Source organism: Panicum hallii, chromosome 9 (genome assembly GCF_002211085.1).
Source record: "Panicum hallii strain FIL2 chromosome 9, PHallii_v3.1, whole genome shotgun sequence".
Classification (NCBI taxonomy): Eukaryota; Viridiplantae; Streptophyta; class Magnoliopsida; order Poales; family Poaceae; genus Panicum; species Panicum hallii.
In genome coordinates this window covers 70,869,193-70,892,898 of record NC_038050.1, presented here as the reverse complement: position 1 = coordinate 70,892,898, position 23,706 = coordinate 70,869,193, and the positions used below count along the sequence as shown (strand labels likewise).

Here is a 23,706-nt window from a genome sequence, read left to right as displayed (position 1 = left end):
ATGGCGCGATCAACGCGGGGGGAAATGGCGGCCCGGCCGTGGTTGCACCTGCTCGTCGCCGCCGCCGCCGCCGCCGTGCTTCGCGTTCACGGCCAAGGCTTGCCTGACACCACAGGTGAGCTCACCATTTCTCTCGCCGATATAGCTTCCAGCTGGTGCTCTCACTGAGGCGCACCTTGCAAGTACGATGCCTTGAAAAACCATCTCCGTGCGTGCGTTGCGCGGCGCAGGGTTCATCAGCATCGACTGCGGCATCCCGGAGAAGAGCAGCTACGTGGACGGCGCCACCAGGCTGCCCTACGTGTCCGACGCCGGCTTCTACCGACGCCGGCGCCAACCACAACGTCTCGGCCGAGTACATCACCCCGTCCTTCTCCAAGCGCTACCTCAACGTGCGCAGCTTCCCCGGCGCGCCGCGCAGCTGCTATACGCTCGGCTCCCTCACGCCGGGGTCCAAGTACCTCCTCCGCGTCGTGTTCATGTACGGCAACTACGACGGGCTCGGCCGCCCCCCGGCGTTCGACCTCCACCTCGGCGTCAACTTCTGGACGACGGTGGACGTCACCGCCGCCGGCGCCGCTGCCGCGGTGCTGGCCGAGGCCATCGCCGTCGTCCCCGACGACTCCGTGCAGATCTGCCTGGTGGACACCGGCGCCGGGACGCCGTTCATCTCCGGGCTGGACCTGAGGCCCCTGGCGGGCGCGCTGTACCCGCAAGCGAACGCGACGCAGGGGCTGGCCCTGCTCGGCCGGCGCAACTTCGGGCCGGCCGACGCGACGCTGGTGGTCAGGTACCCGGACGACCCGTACCACCGCGCGTGGACCCCGTGGGTCGACCCGAAGGATTGGTCGGAGGTCTCGACGGCGGAGCAGGTGGGCGGGTTGCCCATGGCGGCGCCGTCTGCCGTGATGCAGACCGCGATCACGCCCCTCAACGCCTCCAGGATCATCGAGTTCTCCTGGGACGCCGTGCCGAACCACGCCTATCCCACGCCCAGGTGTGAAACGGCTCCAGTGCACGGCAGGAAGGACAGAGTGTTCTTCCTCCATTGCTGAGCTCTTTGTGCGTGTGCAGGTACATCTGCATGTTCCATTTCGCGGAGTTGCAGAGTCTAGACGCGAACGCGACGCGCCAGTTCTACATCACGATCAATGGCAAGCTCTTTTACCGTCTCCCGGTAACGCCGGACCACCTCTTCACCAATATCGTTTATAACACTAGTACTACTGCTTTGCTTACTGAGAAGAAAGAAAGGTAAACTTCAGCATTGACACATGAATTTGCACAACCTCTCGTTAGTAAGTAGTAACAGTCTCTAAGCTACTAGATTCGCTCCTGGCAGAGAGCAGCGTGAAGCCACAGAACGAGGTGAAGGTGACCGACGCGCGGCCGCGCTCAGAGAACGGCAATGGACACGGGCTGCCCCAGCTGGAGAACCGTCGGTTCACCTACAAGGAGCTAGAGGCCATCACGGACAACTTCAAGCGAGTCCTGGGCCGAGGAGGCTTCGGGTCTGTCTACGATGGCTTCTTGGAGGATGGCACCCAGGTTGCAGTGAAGCTGCGGTCTGAGTCTTCCAATCAAGGTGTCAGAGAGTTCCTGACAGAGGTAACACGGTGTTGATCAGGTTCAGCTGGTGTACCAAGAGATACTGTAGCTGAAATTTTGTGCTCGGTTTGAAGAAATTGATTTTTTTTCGTTCTCATTTCTAGGCTCAGACCTTGACAGAGATCCATCACAAGAATCTAGTCTCCTTGATCGGTTCCTGCAAGGATGGAGAGTATTTGGCACCTGTCTACGAGTATATGTCAGAAGGAACCCTGGAAGACAAACTAACCGTGTGTTTGGTTGGCGGAACGAGGGTGAACGGAGCGGAGCGGTTCCATTTTTGCACGCGTTTGGTTAAAGGAGCGTGGAGCGGAACCGCTCCCGCAGAGGAATATTCCTCGTAGATCCGGAACGAGCCCGCTCGGTAAAAACGAGCGGACGCGAGCGCTCGCCTCCCACGCGCGCTCGAGTCCCGCTGCCATCACCGCCCGCTCCTCTCCCCTGTGCAGGTGAGCGACCGGCCTGTCGCTTCCCTCCGCCGCGCGGCGCGCCAGCCCCTGCCCGGCCGCCCCCCGCCCGCTGGCCCCCGCGCCGCCGCCCCGCCCCGCGGCCACCGGACCCCGCGCGCCGGCCCCCGCCACCGGCCCCCGCCCGCCGGCCCCCGCACCGCCTGCTCCCCGCGCCGCCTGCCCCCCGCGCGCCGCCCCGCGGCCACCGGCCCCCCGTGGCGCGCCAGCCCCCCGCGCGGCGCCCGCCCCCGCACCCCCACCGGTGGCCGCCTGGAGCCCCCCCTCCCGCCCGCCCGCCACGGCCCGCCACACCCGCCACCGGCGGCCGCCAGGAGCACCCCCGCCAGAGCCGCTCCTCTGTTTTTGTTGATGATGAAATAGGTGGTAATCTCACCCCTAACAAATGAGAGTAACCACACTCATCTGGCTCTCCAACCAAACACAGAATGGAACGGTTCCACTCTAGCGCACTCTCCAACCAAACAAAAAATGGAACGGCTCCGTTCTCCTTACCAAACGTAGAACGGAACGGCTCCATTCTCAGAAATTGGAATGGAACCGTTCCATTCAAGTTGGTTCCCCAACCAAAGGGACCCTAAGAGGTATGCCATTTCTCTTGCCAGAATTCAGAAATTTCTCCCCGGAAACCTCTTTTGACGATCCTCGACAGGGAAAGATGGCAAGGCTGGATCTCTAACCTGGAGACAGAGGCTCCGCATTGCACTGGAGTCCGCACAAGGTAAATACCTATTCAGATTCATCTGATCGGCTCCGATGTGATCGTTGTCGATGATCCCATCTCGTACGAACATGCAGGGCTCGAGTATCTGCACAAGGCGTGCAGCCCAGCGTTCGTTCACAGGGACGTGAAGACGTCGAACATCCTGCTGAACGGGAACCTCGAGGCCAAGATCGCCGATTTCGGCCTGCTCAAGGCCTTCCGCCGCGAAGACGACACCCATGTGTCCACGGACAGGGTGGTCGGCACGCACGGCTACCTCGCCCCTGAGTACGCGGCGGCGCTGCAGCTGACGGAGAAGAGCGACGTGTACAGCTTCGGCGTGGTCCTGCTGGAGGTGATCACGGGGCGGCCGCCGATCCTGCGGTGCCCGGAGCCGACCAGCGTCGCGCAGTGGGCGCGGCAGCGCCTGGCGCGCGGGGACATCGAGGACGTGGTGGACGTGGCCTGCCGCGCGGCGGCTACGAGGCCGGCGCCGCGTGGAAGACCGCCGACGTCGACGTGGTGGCGCGGCTGCAGGAGTGCCTCAAGCTCGAGGAAGGTCGCCGCTGACCATTTCGTGCAGACGAAGGCGGAGCAGTGGCGAATTTTTCGGGAGGGTGCCACCAGACCTGCCTCAAGACATTATTTATTTTATGAAAAAAGACATTATTAATTCTTCAAGTTCTTTTGGTGTTTTGTACATGCGGTGAAAAATGTACACGTCTTACGTGTTTAGCTTTTCTTTTTCGAAAGGTAAAATAGCCAAATTCATTCCTAAACTATCGAGAAGGTTCAATTTCATCCTCCAACTACAAAAACGTCCAACTCAATCCCTAAACTAACTATCATCTCAACTTCATACTTGAATCCGACGGTGCACGCCATGTAGGCTCACCCCGTCACCGCCCAGTCAAGCTTGGGTGTGAAATATCTTTTTTACCCTCTGTCCATCCCATCCTTCTCAAGCTCGCTCGCTGGCCCAGCCAGCTCGCCGACACAAATCCGTCTCGACTCCTACGCAGGCACGATCATGCGGCGGCGGCGGCGGCGACGACGAAAGCCGCGACCAGGCCGGCGCCGGACGACCCCAGCAGCGACGCGGCAGCGGCGCTGGGCACGGACCCCGTCGCCGACGTCGTCTTGGACCCCGTGCCGCCCGGCGCCTGGCCTGCGGGCGCGCCGCCGGTCCCGGGCGAGGATGTGGGTGGCTGGGCGCCGCCCCGCCGGCGTCGGCGCCCTTGCAGTTGCCGGCGTTGGGCGTCTTGATGTTGCACGCGGCGGGGAGGCCCAACGACGCCGGGTTGACGAATTCGTGGCAGTGGCACAAATCTGGCACCTTGAGGTTGAAATCGAGCTTCCCTGGTCGCTGGTTCTGCTCGGCTGGGTCGGCCGCGACATCGAGCACCACATTCAGACGCACGTTGAGGCGCGGCTTCGCGTCGATCACCGGCGCCATCATCGATGTAAACAAAATAGATGGCGTGCGTGCTTGCTGTTTGCTGCCTCCGTGCACCCGCCCGCCGTCTCCAAGGCTTGGCAATTAATGGTGTGGGCGTGTGGCAAGAAGGGGAAGAGAGGGGAGGCAATCAATGGAGCTGCAGAACTCGAATCGTTCGGGACGGCGCAGACAGCACTCCGCAGACCTCCACCTTCTTCTCCGCGGGGCTTACTTTTGCTTTGAAGGAATCACAGCCGTTGGACCTGAACGCGAATCGTCACAGCTAATGGGGATGGATGGAGGGTACAAAGGGTATTTCACACCCCAAGCTGACTGGACAGTGATGGGGTGAGCCAGATTCAAGGATCGAGTTGGGCCGGTTAGGATAGTTTAAGGATTGAATTGGATATTTTTATAGTTAGGGGATGAAATTAAATCTTACTTGATAGTTCAAGGATGAACTTAGCTATTTTACCTTTTCGAAATGAAACGGTTTGTCCTTCTCATTTCTCATTTGTTGGTTTACAAGCTACTCTCTCCATCCCAAATTATTAATCATTTTAATTTTTTATATATAAATTTTACTATGCATAATTTAGAATAGAAAGAGCAGTTATGTTTAGGTTCCCTTAACTTACTTTAGATTCATCTACTATAGCACAATACAAATATTCAAGTTTGGTAAGAAAAGAAAACTAATGAATTCCCCTTCCAGTCCACCGACGAATAGGCTGCACGAATTTTCGATTCTTATTCATTCCTTTTTATTTATGTTTCCAAGGAATATGAACGCGAGCAAAGACATTGGGCCGACTGGTCCGGCTGCTTTGGGCCAGCGGTCGAAGCAACCAGCCCAGCACGCAGCACGCCGCATGCCCCCCAATCTTTCTTCTGTGCCCGCGCGGTTTCCTTGTTCTGTTCCTTCCGAGAGTCAGTCGGCGGCGGCGGCGGCCGTATGGCCCATAGTGCTTCTGAGTAAGTTCAGCGGCCGTAGCCGGTGTTCGAGGCCCGGCGGCGTACCCGCCGGCCACTGCTCACCCCAACAATACGGCGCTCCTATGGTGTTTCTGATCAAATGGAGCACGCCACCGATGGCTCACCGTCAGCAACTTCGTCGCTTCCTCTCGTCCGCCGCCGCCAGAGCCCCGCCGCCGATCCCCGCGCGGCGCATCCCCCGGTCATCCGGAACCTCCGCGAAAAGTGCCCGCATCCGGGAGCTCGGCCGACTCGGCAGCTTCCGCGAGGCCAGGGAGGTGTTCGACGCGATGCCCTTCCGCGACATCATCGCCTGGAACTCCATGATCTTAGCCTACTGCAACAATGGGATGCCCGACGCGGCGAGGTCGCTCGCCGACGAGATCTCCGGCGGGAACCTGCGCACGGGCACCATCCTGCTGTCGGGCTACGCGCGCGCCGGACGCGTGCGCGACGCTCGCCGGGTGTTCGATGAAATGCCCCTGCGGAACACCGTGGCGTGGAATGCCATGGTCACCTGCTATGTCCAGAACGGGGACATCACCCTTGCGCGCAGGCTGTTCGATGCAATGCCGAGCAGGGATGTATCTTCGTGGAACACGATGCTTACTGGGTACTGCCATAGCCAACAAATGGTGGATGCAAGGAATCTGTTTGAACAGATGCCAGAACGCAACATGGTTTCTTGGACAGTGATGATTTCTGGGTATGTTCTGATTGAGCAGCATGGTAAGGCTTGGGACATATTTCTCATGATGCACTATAAAGGAATGTCACCAGAGCAACCAAACCTTGTCTCTGTGCTTTCAGCTATAAGTAATCTTGGTAATCTCAACATTCTAGAGAGTATCCACGCTCTTGTCCGTAAGGTTGGCTTTGAGAGGGATGTGGTGATCGGCACTGCCATACTTAATGTATACACTAGAGGTGTGAGTATGCTTGACAATGCAGTAAAATTCTTTGAAGGTATGACAGAGAGGAATGAGTACACATGGTCAACCATGATCGCTGCACTATCTCAGGGTGGACGAATAGACGATGCTGTTGCTATCTACCAAAGAGACCCTATTAAGTCTGTTCCTAGTCGAACTGCAATGCTCACTGGCCTTGCTCGGTGTGGAAGGATTAACGATGCAAGGGTTTTATTTGATCAGATTCCCGAGCCTAATATCGTATCCTGGAATGCCATGATTACTGGGTACATGCAGAATGAAATGATTGATGAGGCAGAAGAGCTTTTTAACAGGATGCCCTTTAGAAACACAATATCTTGGGCTGGCATGATTGCGGGGTATGCACAAAATGGGAGGAGTGAACAGGCTTTGGTTTTGCTCCAGGCGCTCCACCGGAATGGGATGTTACCTAGCCTCTCTAGTTTGACCAGTAGCTTATTTGCTTGTTCGAATATTGAAGCTCTTGAGACAGGAAAGCAGGTGCATTCGCTTGCAGTAAAGGCCGGCTGTCAGTACAATAGCTATGTATGTAACGCGTTGATTACTATGTATGCCAAGTGCAGAAACATAGGTTTTGTGAGACAAATCTTTGATCGTATGACAGTTAAAGATACAGTGTCATATAACTCTTTAATTACTGCACTTGTGCAGAACAATATGTTGGAAGAAGCAAGAGATACATTTGACAATATGCCCAGTCGAGATGTTGTTTCTTGGACTACTATAATATCTGCATACGCACAGGCTGACCAGGGGAATGAGGCTGTAGAGATGTTCAGAAATATGCTTCAGGTGCATGAGTTACCCAATTCACCAATATTAACGATACTTCTTGGTGTTGGCGGAAATCTTGGTGCTTCCAAACTCGGACAGCAAATTCACACCGTTGCTGTCAAACTTGGTATGGATTCAGGACTTATAGTGGCTAATGCTCTCATCTCGATGTATTTCAAGTGTGGTTCAGCAGATTCCCTTAAGGTTTTTGATTCAATGGAGGAACAAGACATTTTTACATGGAATACTATTATTACAGGCTATGCTCAACATGGCCTTGGAAGAGAAGCCATCAGGATGTATCAACAAATGGAATCTGCAGGGGTGTTGCCAAACGAGGTCACTTTCGTGGGGCTTTTACATGCATGTAGCCATTCTGGTTTGGTAGATGAAGGGCGTCAGTTTTTCAAATCCATGAGCAGTGATTATGGACTAACTCCTCTGCTGGAGCACTATGCTTGCATGGTGGACCTTCTTGGGCGAGCTGGTGATGTGCAAGGGGCTTTACAGTTTATTTATGATATGCCTATTGAGCCAGATGCAGTGATCTGGAGTGCTCTTCTTGGTGCATGCAAGATTCACAAGAACGTAGAAATTGGGAGAAGAGCAGCTGAGGAACTTTTCTCTATTGAGCCATTTAATGCTGGCAATTATGTAATGTTGTCAAATATATACTCCTCCCAGGGGATGTGGGATGAAGTTGCGGAGGTGCGAAAACTTATGAAAGAACAAGGTGTGAACAAGGAACCTGGTTGTAGCTGGATGCAGATAAAGAACAGAATGCACTCATTTGTCACTGGAGATGAGGAACATGAACAAATTCAAGATATACATGCTACCCTCTGGGAGTTGTACACTTTGTTAAAGGCTACAGGATATGTGCCTGACACAGAATTTGTTCTCCATGACATAGATGAAGAGCAGAAGGAGAGCTCACTTCTGTACCACAGTGAGAAGCTTGCTGTTGCTTATGGCCTTCTTGTTACACCCAAGGGCATGCCCATCCAGATAATGAAGAACCTTAGAATATGTGGTGACTGTCATGCTTTCGTCAAATTTGTTTCCCATGTCACCAAGAGAGAAATTGACATTAGGGATGGGAATCGATTCCATCATTTTAGGAATGGAAATTGTTCATGTGGTGATTTTTGGTGATAAATTATTCCACCACCAACAGGTCCTCTTCACACTATCCCCTCACATTCAGGTTGCCTAATCTCTTCGCGTATGCTTTTGTTTCCCTTTAATTTCAATCTGTATATAAATCTTTCTTCACATTATCCCATATATCAAAGAGGATTTTGCTATGTGATATCCTCAATGAGTTGCGCAGACTTGACTTAAATGATGGGTTGGTACACTAGAAAATTTGTGCTTGTCCACAGGAAATGTATGTAATAATGTTAATAGGAGGCTGGATTTGTTAGAATTCAGAATCAGGCATGCTTGTATGGAGAAATTTGGTACATAGCTGTGAGCCTATTTTATTTTTTTGAATGCACGCACTTATGCCATTTTCACCCATTGTTTAGGATCGTCTGTCCGTCCTTTCTTCCTGTTCATAATAATTTTACATACTCAACATGATAATGCACAATTATTTTGGTTGGTGTAACAACATATCACAGACAAGCATACAATATTATTTGTTCTGATGCCTTTCATCAACAATGTAAGGTACTGATAGAGGAAGGGGTCAAGTTTACTGAGAGGAGCTATGAAGTCAGGAAGAGGAAGGGCCAATCCAGTGAGGTATTGAGCAACAGTTGTGGAATGGAGTTGAAACCATCTGCTACCATGACAACATATGGAATGGAGGTGGCTGGAGCAACACGGACACTGGGTTTACGGCTGAGGGAAGGTTTTGAAGGCAGTCTCATGGCTTCGTGACGTGCCTTATTGGCGGTGATGACCAGTAATGACAGGAGCCAGATGGCACTCGGCGGCCAATTTCAATGCAGTAAGGCTGAGCAGGTTAGTGTTATACTGTTATACACATGCATATCTTCCTTGTTCAATGAAAAATTGTATCTGCCTTTGTTCTTTTTTAGAACAAGGGAAAGGAGAGCATTTCCTTCTGGTACATGTGTTTTTGCTTTAAGAAAAGATCATCTCAGCCTGAGAATATTGAAGATGCAATTTTTGTTTCCTTGACTAGGTATATGAAGCATGATGCAGATTCACATGAATCTGAATTAAAATTTTTGATTGGTAGGTTCGCTTGTCGATCAGTCGATGTACGAAGTGGTTTACGTATTTTCTTACATGTATTAGTTTTCTGATAAGCAATAACAGCTTGAAATATGTTCTTTGAGGGTATGACTTTTGCTCGTGCTTTTAAGATTTGCCAGGTAGACTGCAGAAAGTTGCTTTTTTGTTTTGAGATTTTTGCATCATTTTATTAAATATTGTATATATTTCAATTTGAAAACCGGTGTTGCGCGAATTTGAGTCGACCTAAGACATGGAAGCTCCAGCTCTCCATATGTGGATGGCATAAGAGTGGAAGTTTTTGATTAAGCAAATGCTAGTTATTCATTCCATGCAATATTCTCCTAGCTTTATGGTTTTAGTTATTGCATTTGTGAATTAATGCTATTGCTTATTTCCTTGCAGGTGCAGGCAGATTGAGGCAAACTGGTGCTTCCACCTTTGCTGGTGCAGTGCAGGAGCAGTCGAGCTATAGAGGTGGATATGATGTCAAAATTGATAATACCTCATTGGTAAATTCAGTGGCCACCAGCCACCTTATCATCTGCATTTCGTTAGGTATGCAGATGTGAAATTTTCCAAGTTCAGCATGCATTGACATAGACTTTAAAATAGTCGTATATCATAAACTTCCATATTTGCTGGAACAATTAGGTAACTTCATCTTTTTAACATAGAGATGAATGAAATCCTTGACAAACTTCCGGTTGCATTGACCAAAGAAATTGTGGTGCTTGGTTGTATTTTTCTACAATCTTTGTGCAGCGGTAATCTTTTCAGACCAAGCCTGTTATATGTTCCTTAGAGGTTGGTAACAAAGTGTTGCTAATTATCTTTTTGCATGATGGGACTGGGTAGGAATGCTACTCAAGAAACTGTACACTTGCAGGCTGACAGCAGCTGCTGATGGAAAATTGGAGAGGTTAGTTTTAAAGTTTGTATATTTATTTGCAGTAATTCTTCATGACCTTTTACATGGTATTTTTCTTGGTCCGTGAATTGCTTAAAAGTTCCTTTTTAACTCTTTGGTCTTTTCCTAGTGCCTGTCCACACTAGTAAACCATTCATCTAGAGGCGAGGATAACACTTCATCTACACCAGCCATCAAATTTTATTTGCTTTGTTTTTGATTGAACTGAACCGCATCTTAAAATTGACATGTTTATTTCGATGTCAGGAAAGGTCAATGGCAGTGAGAAGATCTCTTAGTCTTATGCATTATGAATGGATAAAGCTAAATATATATCTTCCAGGTTCAATCTCACCTCCCCTTATTCCCATTTTCACTGAGTTGCCTCGACGCTAACGGCAGGGAGAAGGGAATGCTGATAGAGTGGTGGCTGTACCTGATATGATCCAATCAGTTCGGATTGCAGGACTGCTCAAGGGCTACTGTGCTGGTTCCACCATCAAGTGCTTCCCGGCATTTTGTGGTGCCCTATGGCATTTTGTCCTGTTCCGTGAATGCATCGCTGGATCACCTCCAATGCTTCCCACTCCTTCCTGGTGATCCTTTCTGCTACTCAAATTAATTTGTGGGTAAGTTCTGTTTGCTACCCGGCCTCTAGGTTAGATATTATTCCTGTCCATTTCAGTTCGGTGTTCTGACCTGGTTGTCGAGTTTAGTATTGATCTGAATCCCGCACTGTTCTAGGCTCTGCCTTTGCTTGTCAAATTACAAACCGGTCACTGTTTTATATTTATATAAAACACAGATACTGAAACATCGCACCCACAGATCCTCGCATCTTTTCAGAAGTTTCAGATCCTCGCATCGCATGTCACCCAGGTAACCTTTCGTCCTACCAAGCACCGACCACCAAGTACTGTCGAGCCACGTCGATACCGGGGAAAGCGAAAGCAAACCGAGAAGGGAGCAAAAGAGAACATCTCGATTGGTACCACACGAACCAGGACCAAAGGGGCTGCCACCGGTTGGTGTTGGCCCCCCTTTTTTTCTTTTCCCTATTTTTCTTTCGATTCATTTCTTTTTCATTTCAATTTTACTTTTGTATTGGAATTCAAGCAGAGTATGAACTCCACTGATAATATATATCTACTGATAGGGAGCACATATATATATCCTCTGTAATTTATGCTTCGGATGCATCACCACGACTTGAGAAAAGGGGATGAAGGATGCGCGCACCTCGCCGTTCGTCTAGCGCCACCTCGCAGGAAGTCAGCGTCAGACTGGTCACCCTTTGACACGGACGAGAGATTCACGCAGCCATCAGCACCCGTTTTGCATGTATGTCTAAGCAGGATCTTTCTTTTCTTTGACAATTTGACCTGATCTGATCCTACTGGATTGGGGAGTACTATTGCAGTGGCAGCAAACCTGAAAACCCACTGAAAGCTACACTCGGCCTTGATTCAGAAGATGCAGTGCGTAAACAGGTTGCTGGCCTGAATGATCGGCCCGGCCTGGCTCGCCGTGCCTTGCACAAATTCCCTTCCTCCTCGCCCGTCCCAGAAGGAGCGAGAGCGTCGCCATCAATGCTCCCAAACCTCAAGGTGAATCATCAAACCAGTGGCATACAATAGTCCGGGCATGATTGCAGCTGCAGCTCTGACCGTCTCCTGCACGACCTGCTGGAGAAGGATCGGTCGACAGACAGCAACCCCCGGGAATTTTGTGGCAAAAATCTGTCTGTCTCCACCAATGGCACACCCACACACACGCTCACGCACGCACGCGCGAAATATCTGGAATCGAACGAGTTCTGACGGAGGCAGCGGCGCTAGGCGGCGGCCTGTAGATAATCGGTGGCGCCGTGGCTGCCGTGGTCGCCCGTGGCGGCGGCCCGGACGCCGTCGTCGGGGAGGTTGGTCACCCTGACGACCAGCGGCGTGCGGACGCGGTGGAAGCCGTCGGACCACACGATCTCACCGAAGTCGAACCGCCCGCGCGACGGCTTCGCGGGGGTGACGCTCACGTAGTAGGACGCCTTGTCGCCGTGGTACGGGGAGAAGGCCAGCTCCGGCGGCCACACCTCGGCGCGCGCGCCCTGCGGGCTGACGACCGCGCCGCGGTACACGGCGCCGCGGTTCGCGCCCACGTTGGTCACCGTCCGCTTCACGATCACCGGCGCGCTCAGGTCCGGGAGCACGATGGCCGGGTAGTTGAGGTCGGCGGCGTGGGGCGCGCCGCCGCCGGGGCAGCTCGTGTCGAGCGACGAGCCCGGGAGCACCATCTGCCGGATCTGCACCGCCGTGTAGCCCAGGCTGCAGAGGAACAGCACGTGGTCGCGCGCGCCGGCGTCGTAGACCAGGCCCGGGTCCAGCGCGCGGAGAGGGTCCACGTGCCCTGCGCCGACGTCGAAGGCGTCCGCCGCCTTCAGGGTCCCGCCGGCCAGCATCACGTCGGACGTGTCGTCGTACATGTACGCTGCCACCGAATCACGCACGAAAACAAGATTAAAGACGGAAGCTTCCGGTGCAAATTGAAGCCTACTAGTACTAGCAAGACCAGTGGAGACCTGTGGTCATGAGCGCGGACTTGACGGCTGCCGGCGACCAGGTCGGGTGCACGGACTTGATGAGCGCGGCGATGCCGGAGACGTGCGGACACGACATGGACGTGCCCGAGTCGAAGTTCCAGTTCGTCGAGCGCTTGTCCAGGGGGAGCACCGTCGGCGAAGATTTGGGCGGCCATGCCGCCAGAATGTTCACCCCGGGAGCAGTGACATCGGGCTGCGATGATCATGGAACAGTTCCTCAGTTCCTCACGAGCAATAACAATGGGCCGAGCCCAGTGCCGACACCGGGCCATATTTGCACAGGGGTGTAGATCAGATGTGTGAAGTGAAGTTTTTTTTCTTTTTTTGAGATGTGTGAAGTGAAGAGCAGCGAGTACCTTGAGGATGTTGGGAGTGATGGAGCTTGGCCCTCTGGAAGAGAAGTGCGCCACGGTCGGTGCCGGCGTTTTGCCGACGACGGTCTTGCTCGGAGAAATGTGCACCGTCGCCTTCCTGTTCGCATCACCGCAGTTAGAAAGGCAACAACAAGACCGGGTTTGCTTTGGTCCATGATTGGTTAAGTGAAGCACCTGGAGGCGCGGATGTAGTAGAGGATCTGGGTGCCCTGGTGCAGGTCGACGTGGACCGTGGGCCAGAAGTTGTCCTGGCTCGCTTTCCGGCTGATGGTGTCGGCGAAGATCACGCCGTCGCCGTTGCCGGCGTACACCGCCAGCGCCGCACCCTCGCTGGACACCATTCCCATGGTGGCGAAGCACAGGACGATCTTCCCCGACGCCGCCGTGCGGTTTATCAGCTGCTCGAACGCGCACGTCCTTCGCCCACAAGCAAAACGGGGTATGCCCTCGTCAGTCGTCAGATGCTATTGTATAGACAAACACACTGGAGGGGAGGAGGGAGATTACCCATCGGTGAAGACGCTGCTGCTCTCTACCAGACGCTTCTTCATGTCCTTCACAAGGAAGCTCTCTCCCACGATGGAGGCATTGTTCCCGAGCGTGATCACCGTCGGGAACCTCCTGTCGATGGTGCTGGCGGCGACGGTGAGCCCCCACGGCGACACGTTCTGCACCATCGACGCGTCCGGCCCGTCGTTCCCGGCCGAGAACACAGTCACGACGCCGCGCTGCATCGCGTGGAACGCCCCGATCTCGGTGCTCGTCGCGAACAGCGGCATCAGCGGCGGGGACGAGCCCAGGGACGCCGACACGACGTGCACGCCGTCGCACAGCGCGTCGTCGAACGCGGCCAGGATGTCGGCGTCGCTGCACCGGCCCGTCAGGTCCTTGTACCAGCACACCTTGTACACCGCGAGCCGCGCCATGGGCGCGCCCCCGCGGGCGGCGCCCCGGCCCAGGCCGAAGTAGCTGGCGTTGGGCACCATGCTCCCCACGGCCGTGGACGCCGTGTGCGTGCCGTGGCCCACGCGGTCGCGCGGCGACCGGTACTCCGCGCCGTCGCTGGTGTTCAGCGGGCCGAGCTCGCTCTCGATGCCGGCGAGGTAGTAGCGCGCGCCGATGAGCTTGCGGTTGCATGCGGTGGCCGGGTCGAAGGAGTCGCCTTTCACGCACGTGCCGCGCCATGACGACGGGATGGGGCCGTAGTGGGGGTCATCCCTGAAGCTTTCGGATTCAGGCCAAACTCCTGAGGGCACATGAAAAGATGAAATATCTCAAGCATCCAAGTGGAATGCCAAGGACCACACTTTGTAACAACTAAAAAGAATGAGTGCTCCAGAAATTTCAACTTCAGATCTTTGCAGGGCATGCTAGGATTCATAGTAATCATTTTATCTTTCATGTCAAGATTGCTCAATTCTATGCAGGGATGAGGGATCACCATTCAATTATATCCAGCTACTTTTTGGACGAATATTTGGGAAGAATATACTTTAGGTTATCTAGAAAGTGCAGGAACAAATATGAGCGTGCCGGTACAGATACTGGATGTAGCATTGCAGGGACATGAACATATACCTGTATCAAGGACGCCGACGATAATGTCGTCTCCAAATTTAAAATGCATTTGGGATGACTGTTCCATTTGCATGTGCAGATTGAGGCCCATGAAATCCCAGCTCCGTGTTGTATGGAGCTCCAGTGTCCTACTCCTGAATACTGATATAACCCCTTCTGTTTCTGCTTGTAACGATCATGAGATTTCTCGTAAGTGCACGTCGATAATGAATTGAACTACACATAACTAGGTAGATGTATGCATGTTCTGACAACAAGCAACGGATGAAGTCTACCAGACAAGGTGCAAGCCTGTGTTGAATTGAGCAGTGCAGCAAAACCAGAGAATCCACAGCTGTAGCTGTACAGAATAGCTTGTCTTGCTTCATCCGGCCTGCCATGTTGAGTGCAGAAGTGTCTTTAATATACCTTTTTTACCAATCAGACTAAGCATCTGAATTTTCCAAAGCAGTAACTGAATTGCTTGAAGTTAAGCATGGTGCATAACTTGAGAATATATGGGAGCAAACATAACAGTTGTGTACTATGACGCAAATACAGTTTAAACAGTTAGATTACATTGCATTACCTTTTCTTACTAAAGTGTTACCTTTATTATCTGCCACACGCAGTAATATACATGATTGTCTGATAAAATTTAGATTAGAACTGTTCAATAAAGGAAGAAGTTTTTGCACTACATTTGGTAAACTTTAACTGTATGATAATCTGAGCATGTATTTTGTTAGTTCCCTTGATTTTTACACCAACAACTATAGGAGGAGAAAAGAGAAACAATTACTTCGTAAAGACTCTTGACAGAAGTTGCAGATGGGACCGTGAAGTTAGAGAAGGACTGAGGCCATTGTTGTGGCCCAAATACACAATGTGAACCTGCAATACAACAAAAAGAAGACATACGTAATGTGAACACAGGATTTGATCAAAAGATAAAAAGGACTGGAAATTCTATGAAAAATTGTACATCTGTATGAGACCCTGTAGTAGATTGAATGGGATAAACGGCAAAGGAAAGAGAGAAAACAACAAGCAGCAGCAGAAAAACTTCCATTGTGCTTTACAAGATGACTTTAATGGAATGGCAGGGGTATATATAGGGAGATAGACAAAGGACATAACATATTATTCTGTGGGGGCATGTCTTGGTGCCATGCTGTAGGGTGCTTGCAAGACAAGCTTTGCAAAGCTACAATTGGTTCTGACAGCCCTCCATGACTGCATCATGCCCTCTGCCTTATTCATCTAGTGATCTAGTCCATAGATCACTGATGTGATGATTAAGCCTATCGAGTTAAGTACAGAGTCTAGCTACTGTACAATGTGTAAGATAACTAACAGACCTAAGCTTGTTCATAGCAACCTAACCTTCTTGCCCTCGTGTTTTAATCATCTGATCTAATGTTTTTAGATCCAACTATTAGCTATAGCCTATAGACAACTTGGAATGTAGTAGCTTTTGAAATTCTCTAAAGGCTAACCTCAAGCTCCCAGTTTAACTAACTAAAAGGCTAAACTCCAACGTTGAAGGTAGACTTTCAAAGGTAAATGCAATTGTTGAGATATGAATATCATATGTATGCTCATATCATTATACCTTTAAAGATCCAGTTTAGTGACAAAACAAACAGTACGTCTACCTTTGTATAGTAGCCAGGTTATAGCAAACTAAAGAGAGTTTTACTGCTTTGCATAAAATTTATATATCCAGCAGTATTCCATGAAATTAGATGAAAGGGCTTTTCTTGTCTGATGCCGATCATGTTTCAACAACAATAATTTTTTTAAAAGAGTGCAGCTTATGTGACGAACCAGGAAAGTTTACTGTGGATGTTGATGTTGGTAGCCATTACACCCTGTGCAAGCATTATGCATTCGTTGAACATTTTAAAGCAACGCGATATCACAAATAATGAACACCCATGGTTCACAGGAAATACTAATTAATACTTAGTCAGCATGGACCTTGTTTCTTTAATTATGGTAAATGTCCTTCACGTGCCCTACTTAGTAGAATTGTAGTCATCCAACCTCAATCTTTATCAGCTTATATATGTTTTTCAGCAACATGTACCTGTCTAACTTGTAAAAGAAAAAAGCTGTGCAGCACATCTACCATGTGTTGAACCTCCCACCCAGGGTGTGTTTTGCATACAATCAACAAGAATGCTTAGAGCGCTAACATTATTCCACTATGTGCTGTGCAAATAGCATGGTGGATAGCCATAGGTCCTCCAGTTGTGACTTGTGAGGCTACCAAATAGGGTTCAATCCTACACTACTGGAAAATGAAAGTTTCCCTATGGTTTTAGGCATTCCCTAGGATGAATTGAGAAGCCCAAGGGGCTCCTCGCTGAGTTATACCATCTCCAGGGTTATACATGCTGCAAGCATGTCTGGGCAGTTTTGCATTCGGGGCTTTCCTTGTCCCTGCAGATCAAAGATAAACTTCTTAATGCAATGCCTTGTGGGATGTCTTTCCCTCAGGGCTCGAGATTTTTTTATGTGCTGATCCTTAACTGATGATTAATATATGCTATTATGGTTCTCAAGAAGACGGAGGACAGTTTCTATTTCAAAAGAGATTAATAGCAAAATGGAAACCTGCATATGAAAGTTTAGTATAATTCGCAGATAAAACCATATCCAGAGGCAAACTATCCAGTACCATTGGAGGTAAAGAAAAAATGTGTCAGATATACAGTATGAATCTTACCAAACACTCCCCTTTGGCATTACTGCATGAGTCTGGTTCATCATATTTGTTCACTCTACCAAAAAGATCTACCAGCATGCTTCACCGACCATCAATCTTTTTATCTTTTAGATGCATTATTGCATAGATATGTGCATCATTGGATCAACACAGCAAAAATTTGGTTTACGCATGTGTTTGATTATCCATGTTGACTTGTCCAGTTGCCGCCTCATATCCATGCAGGTCAATTGTGGTCAATCCAACTGAGCCTCCAAGGCTCCATGCCTCCATATACCAAATGTTCTTTTGGCTTCATGTGTGACACAAAATAATGAAAAGAAAAATACATCTGAGGACGGATTGATAATGGCAAATGTGGCTTTTCTGGAGTTCTTCAAGACCAAACAGATAATTATACCTCCTTATATGGTTGCATGAAGAGCAAACAGGCAACAACACCTCCTTACCTGCACAAGGATTCCCATGTGCTACTATACACAAGGTTTTCCTTTTATGACCGCACGAACTCCTTAGTTTTTTTATTTTCAAACTGTCTTGCCGAACCCCTCATGACGAGCAGACAATTGCTGCCAAAATAAGTCATCCCTAGGATGATGTTGCGATATGCATTTTGTCTACTGCAGAAATACAGAGACAGAGCACCTTTCTGCCTGCACAGATGTTTTCCCACATAATCATGATGACAGTATGATCCTTTGTAGCTAATCGAGCATACTCGGAACTTATGGAGTAAAACTGATTAACTGAACAGAAAAATGAAATTGATGTCTAACAACACAGAAGGGATGTAGGAACAAAAAGGAAGAATGATAAAAGCATGACTCAGAATATTGTTGTTGTAGACTGTAGGCTATAATCAGGATTCAGGACCACAAAAAGCAATACTGTACCATCAGAACTAATACTAGACAACTAGAGCTAAATGAATAGGATTTTAATTCCCAAATTACAAGTTTAACAAACACTACTTGTGCAAGCTGCCTTGTAGGAGAATCTAGACAAGATCTTTTCTAGTGCGACCAACAAACTAGGTTACCTTTAACACTTTCTGGGATCAGACAACTAAGGAAGACCAAGTGGAGCCTGTTTCCTTGACGTGTAACTATCAAAATGGAGGAGTAAAAGGAATGCAATTTAATTTGTAAAGGCCTGTGGCTTTTAAGCTTGGAAAAATAAAAAACCAAGTGTGCTATTTTGATAAAACGCGACCTGCTATAGGCAATGTTCCACCCAATCAAATTATCAAAATATTACAGAACAGTATAATCAATCTACTCAAGTAACTTCTTTTTGCACCAATCACATTCACAGACAAATCTGTCGGCACCTTCAAGGTTCATGAAGTCATATAAAATCCAAAGACAAGCTGAGTTCATACTTCACAGCAACTGATGCCGACACAGTTAGGAAAACAATAAAATGGGAAGGCGATAGCAGTGTCTTACTAGCTGTGATCTCATACAGTCTCATCACGGAGAATTTAATCTGTATTTAGGCACTGGTGAACCCGAAACTGTTCGGCCTAGAAGTGAACCATCTGCTACATGGAAAGCCTAGCACTAGCACCTGAAGTCTCACAAACAATCAATCGAACATGTGGTGGTAGCACGATATTATCATCAAGCAGATAGTCCACAACTATCCACTGAGTTCTAATCTTCAGGTCACACCGACATGCTCATTTCTTTGCTAGTATTACATTTAGACAGGGAATGGAATGAGAAACTATTTATATTCATGGAAACAACTAATTCACGTTATGCTGCTGAACCTGAAGGGGACATAAACGCCAGACACCTCCTATCGCAGCTGCAGAATCGCTAACTACTACTGCAAAGGGATCTTTCTGCAACTATATCACTCACATGTAGGAACAGAATAACTGTAACTATCTCTAGTGATGGGCCCTTTTTGTTATAATTTGTTGCCTAGACGAAGCACCGTCATAAGTAATCGAAAGCTGTGCACCTTTGTTGATCTTAATGAATGAGATTAACCAAACCTAAGCATGGCAATTGGCTGGGCAAAAGATAGTGATGTTGACGCTCCCAGCTTAGACAGAGAGGAAACATTTCTGACCAAATGCGATGGGAAGGAACAGAGGTAATGGTTGGTGGATTGGTGGGTGCTGTGAACTTGGAAGACTGGCACTGGTCCTGTCTCGTCCTCGCTCCCACACCCATCCAAAGCCAAAAGAGCGGCCAAAAAGCAACGCCGAGTGAGTCGCCCAAGCAAATTCAGAAATTTCCACCGCAGAACAACTCCTCAAGGATTCCGATGAAGAAAGTCCTTGGAGATAGCAAAACCGGCTGCGTGATTCAGACATCCACTCGCCTAGCAGCAAAGGCTAATCATCGCAGGGAAAAGAAAGCGAATTCCTCAGGAAATTTTATAAAATTTTCTGGGGAAATATAATTAGTGCAGTGATTAGTCTTACCTGTGGCTGCAGTTACCTGTTAGTGGGAGTGTGGGATGGGCGCCACCACCACCGCCACTCCACCAAGAAACCCCATCATTCCATATCCCTGAAAGATCAAGCAGATGGGGCTAGATGAGTGCATTCCTTGCAAGTCCCAACCACAACCCAGAAAGCAATTTGGAAAGGAGTGAGGGCAAAGCAACCAAGGTCAAGGGCTTCAGCGCTCAAGGCCGAGACAGTGGAATCTAGGATGATTGCAGGGGAGCGGAGAGGGACAAAGATAGCCACAACTGCAAGCCCCATTGCCCCCACTCAGACTTCTTGGTGGTCTGGTTGCTGCATTTCCCACCCCCTTTTTCTTCTCCCCCCACAAACCAAACCTCATAGAAATGCATGGGGGAAAATATAAATAAATCCATTAAAGGAGATATCTTCCATACCCTTCTTAAATGCAGATTTGTACCGTGGGTATAAATGATGCATATATGGAGGAAACGGACTACCAGAATTGAACTGTTCCGTTTCCTTTTTTTCCTTGGCGTTTTGTTCTCATTCAATAGAGAAAGGGATGTTCACTTGAGTCTTTCCTTTGCGTTTGTGCCTTCTCTGTAGCTTTCAGGAGAATAAAAAACTGCACCTTCTCTCACACCGGTGTTCCTTTTCTTCTTCCTTCGTTTTATGCTGACAACAAAAGTTGATCTTCAGGAGGGCCTGTTCTTGGTTCGATTCCTTGGGGTGATATATACTTCTAGGGGTATGTGTTGGTGTCTTTTTGTTTATCAGTTGTCTTCCTGTGATAAATAGGCAAACCATCAACCCCCACCAGCTCCTTGCGAGCACTCTCTTGCCTCCTTTTCTGCTCTTGGTGTTCTTGGTGAGAGAGGGAGAGGCAGAGTTTGTTCAGGAGTTGTGCACAATGGGTAATTGCTGGTTTAAGGGGAATCCATACTTTAACAGGGTTTCCTCCAATGCAACCAAATCAGGTAACGCTGTTCTATCTTGTTAATTTGATTAAGCAAGAGCGGGAGTTGACATGTTCACTGATGTTCAATGATCAGAGGCTTTTGTTTTGATATAGAAATTCGTACCTCCTTGTTCATTGAAAACTGATTTTACGAAGTTTTCTGAATCATTTGCGCCTGTATTTCAGTCTCCACATATAACTTGCCTATTTGTTTGCTGTAGAATCCCCAAAAATCCAGAGCCCATCGGAAAGAATTGAAAAGGAAGATAGCCAGCTGCCATCCAACCCGAAAGAGGTGGAGGCGCTGAGAAAGGATGCAGCTCGCAACCCTTTGATAGCATTCACATTTGAGGAGCTCAAGAGAATCACCAAAAATTTCAGACAAGATTCATTACTGGGGGGTGGTGGATTTGGCAGAGTCTACAAAGGGTTCATCACCAAGGATCTCCGCGAAGGTTTAGAAATAGAAGAGCCCCTGAGAGTTGCCGTTAAGGTCCATGACGGTGACAATAGCTTCCAGGGCCACAGGGAGTGGCTGGTGACTAACCTGACTTTTCTGAATATAGAATGCTAAAAGCATGCTTGTGTTCAGTTGTTATCTTCTGTTTATGTTTCTTTGCATGCTTCCCTTTGCTGTTTTCCGATATGGAAGTTTTTTTTTCTCATGTTTGCAGGCTGAGGTTATATTTCTTGGGCAGCTGTCCCACCCGAATTTAGTGAAGTTGATCGGCTATTGTTGTGAAGACGACCACAGGGTTCTTGTTTACGAGTTCATGCCCCTGGGAAGTGTGGAGTCTCATCTGTTTTCAAGTAACTCTGATCCTATTCTTTACACATTGTTGCTTGGTTTTCTAGAGTTTGTTGTCATTTTGTCATAACATTGATTATAGTACATCCGCACATGACATTCATAAAAAGTTCTCATACTCAGAAATGAAGATGAGAAGGTATTTATCCCTTCAGAAAGAGCATAAAACCGTCCTGAACTAGCGTACTTAACTGCATTTCAGCATTGCATCAAGTGGCAGCAGTATCGATTTCTGCATTACCTATGTGGTCACTTTGTAATATCATTTGTTCATTTGAGATCAATCACTGTATTCTATCAAACTTTTTGAAGTATCTGTACTTGTAATACAGGGGTGATGGTGCCACTTCCATGGTCGACCAGAATGAAAATTGCCCTTGGCGCTGCAAAGGGACTTGCTTTTCTGCATGAAGCAGAGAAGCCTGTCATCTATCGGGACTTTAAGACATCAAACATATTGCTAGATGAGGTAGGTTCAGTTTAAATTTACTTGATTTTTGAGACATGCCAATACCAGTCTTTGTAAACTAAATTACAAGAAACAAAGGGAAAATACACTCATAGTAAATTACTGTCATTAATTTTGTTGCAAGAATGGAAAACAATGGTTTTCTTGCTTACTGCCATCTTATTTGATTTCACAAAAAAAAATCTACAGGAATATAATGCGAAGCTATCTGATTTTGGGCTTGCAAAAGATGGACCAGTCGGCGACAAGTCCCATGTTTCAACTCGTATTATGGGTACTTACGGTTATGCAGCGCCAGAGTACATCATGACAGGTAATGGGTTCCTCACAATCTGCCTCTAACTCAAGAATAAGGCTAGCTACAACGAACTCACAAAGTGGGTTTCAGAAACAATGGATAATTACTCTAAGCTTAACGGAACTGTTTGGTCAGGCCTTGTGGTCATGTCCTTAGACTGAACTTTAACAAAGGGAATGAATTCTGAATCTTTATACTTTGCTAGGCATCTAATTCACTACTGTACCCTTTGGTTCCAAAAACGAATAACCAATGTGTTGTTCTTTCGCAACTCCAGGGCATCTCACGGCGATGAGCGATGTCTACAGCTATGGTGTTGTCCTCCTGGAGCTCCTCACGGGCCGGAAGTCGCTGGACAAGTCCCGGCCGGTCAGGGAGCAGACGCTGGCCGACTGGGCATTCCCGTTGCTGACGCAGAAGAAGAAGGTGCTTGGCATAGTAGACCCGAGGCTTGCCGAGGACTACCCGGTGAAGGCGGTGCAGAAGACGGCGATGCTGGCGTACCATTGCCTTAACCGCAACCCAAAGGCTAGGCCGCTGATGCGCGACATCGTCGCCACCTTGGAGCCTCTGCAGCAGCTGGAGGAGAACCCCAGTGACAGTCTGGCCGGTGCCACTTGAAGTGCTCACTTGACTTCAACACAGCTCAGACGGAACAGAAGCGCCATGTACTTGCATTGTTAAATATGGGTGTTGATAGTGGCTAGCTAGTGTTCTTGATATGCAGGTTATTTCTTGATTGTTTAATCCATGAAGACACGAGTTTTGCTGAGCAGGAAGTCAGCACCATAGTATCTCTTCCCCTCTCTGTAGATTTGGATGTGTACCCAGCCCTGGCATGGCGAGTTTCGACGTTTCAGATGTGGGCAAGTTTGTGTGTAATCTTCAGTGTTTGATACCCACCATGGCAGCTTGCCTGCCACAGTGTTTGTAACCTATATAGCAGTGTGTAGCTCATGATCTATGTATGATGAGTAATGTAGATATATTCCTCGGAGCGAAACAAATTCTGCACTTTTCTTCTTCTTCTTCTTTGGAATTAAAAGGTCGCATGTTATATAGTCGTTGTTGAAGGGATGTAGTTCTATCACCTGTCATTGGAATCACAGCTTTTGTGTTTATTTGGTCACCCACTTAAGGTTGCTGGTGCTCACCATGAAGAGGATGACAAGCCGGATGAGCATCAAGAAACTGCTACGGGACACAATGCTGAGGCCTATGCTCCTCATTTGTTATCCTCTTAAGATTAGCCATTCAATCACTTCATGCTGGTTTTGGAAATGTCTCCAAATACCATAGCAACCACCTCTCGAACTACTTGCAAATGCTGCTGTGACATTATCAGTTTATCACCTAGTAGTGATATACTTTGGATGTTAAGTTGACTGATCACACCAAAATTACGCCTTGCAGCCTGGTTTGCGTAAACTATGGACGCACACCTTCAA

At 48.8% G+C, this 23,706-nt stretch overlaps 3 protein-coding genes and 1 pseudogene across 32 annotated transcripts; 3 read left to right on the top strand and 1 right to left on the bottom strand.

Moving 5' to 3' along the window:
• Positions 1-3,451, top strand: LOC112873416 (annotated as a pseudogene).
• A 1,682-nt stretch (positions 3,452-5,133) lies between these two features.
• Positions 5,134-11,546, top strand: LOC112877313 (pentatricopeptide repeat-containing protein At5g66520-like). Of its 22 annotated transcripts, none has more exons than XM_025941571.1 (8): positions 5,134-8,125; positions 8,596-8,892; positions 9,535-9,687; positions 9,807-9,896; positions 9,988-10,051; positions 10,307-10,668; positions 10,919-11,063; positions 11,196-11,546. In XM_025941571.1, the coding sequence occupies exon 1, from the start codon at positions 5,275-5,277 to the stop codon at positions 8,071-8,073; it is 2,799 nt and encodes a 932-aa protein (XP_025797356.1). In that variant the 5' UTR covers positions 5,134-5,274; the 3' UTR covers positions 8,074-8,125; positions 8,596-8,892; positions 9,535-9,687; positions 9,807-9,896; positions 9,988-10,051; positions 10,307-10,668; positions 10,919-11,063; positions 11,196-11,546. The 22 variants fall into 22 exon arrangements, with proteins under 22 accessions (XP_025797356.1, XP_025797366.1, XP_025797364.1 ...); XM_025941581.1 differs by having other exon boundaries at positions 10,312-10,382; positions 10,494-10,668; positions 10,845-11,229; XM_025941579.1 differs by having other exon boundaries at positions 10,307-10,382; positions 10,506-10,668; positions 10,919-11,229.
• Positions 11,547-11,629: 83 nt separating this feature from the next.
• On the bottom strand, positions 11,630-20,064 carry LOC112877317 (subtilisin-like protease SBT3.18). Of its 9 annotated transcripts, none has more exons than XM_025941588.1 (11): positions 19,923-20,064; positions 17,698-19,825; positions 15,549-17,589; positions 15,366-15,457; positions 14,860-14,957; positions 14,585-14,746; positions 13,514-14,252; positions 13,181-13,423; positions 12,989-13,103; positions 12,612-12,825; positions 11,630-12,520 (listed from the first exon to the last, which is right to left on the bottom strand). In XM_025941588.1, exons 3-11 carry the CDS (start codon positions 15,633-15,635, stop codon positions 11,874-11,876), a joined length of 2,397 nt encoding a protein of 798 aa, XP_025797373.1. In that variant the 5' UTR covers positions 15,636-17,589; positions 17,698-19,825; positions 19,923-20,064; the 3' UTR covers positions 11,630-11,873. The 9 variants fall into 9 exon arrangements, with proteins under 9 accessions (XP_025797373.1, XP_025797377.1, XP_025797375.1 ...); XM_025941592.1 differs by having other exon boundaries at positions 17,747-19,825; XM_025941590.1 differs by having other exon boundaries at positions 15,549-19,647; positions 19,738-19,825.
• LOC112877327 (probable serine/threonine-protein kinase PBL16) lies at positions 19,938-23,317 on the top strand. The gene is made up of 6 exons (XM_025941614.1): positions 19,938-20,702; positions 20,905-21,221; positions 21,358-21,493; positions 21,824-21,960; positions 22,150-22,273; positions 22,536-23,317. Exons 1-6 carry the CDS (start codon positions 20,636-20,638, stop codon positions 22,877-22,879), a joined length of 1,125 nt encoding a protein of 374 aa, XP_025797399.1. The 5' UTR covers positions 19,938-20,635; the 3' UTR covers positions 22,880-23,317.
• Positions 23,318-23,706: the final 389 nt, after the last annotated feature.

Coding starts and splice junctions, on each gene's coding strand:
- LOC112877313 (XM_025941571.1), top strand. CDS start 5,275: ATGGTGTTTCTGATCAAATGGAGCACGCCACCGATGGCTCACCGTCAG.
- LOC112877327 (XM_025941614.1), top strand. CDS start 20,636: ATGGGTAATTGCTGGTTTAAGGGGAATCCATACTTTAACAGGGTTTCC. Junction 21,494..21,823: donor GGAGTCTCATCTGTTTTCAA/GTAACTCTGATC, acceptor CTTGTAATACAG/GGGTGATGGTGCCACTTCCA. Junction 21,961..22,149: donor CAAACATATTGCTAGATGAG/GTAGGTTCAGTT, acceptor AAAAATCTACAG/GAATATAATGCGAAGCTATC.
- LOC112877317 (XM_025941588.1), bottom strand. CDS start 15,635: ATGGAAGTTTTTCTGCTGCTGCTTGTTGTTTTCTCTCTTTCCTTTGCC. Junction 13,424..13,513: donor AGCAGCGTCTTCACCGATGG/GTAATCTCCCTC, acceptor TTGTGGGCGAAG/GACGTGCGCGTTCGAGCAGC. Junction 13,104..13,180: donor TACTACATCCGCGCCTCCAG/GTGCTTCACTTA, acceptor TGATGCGAACAG/GAAGGCGACGGTGCACATTT.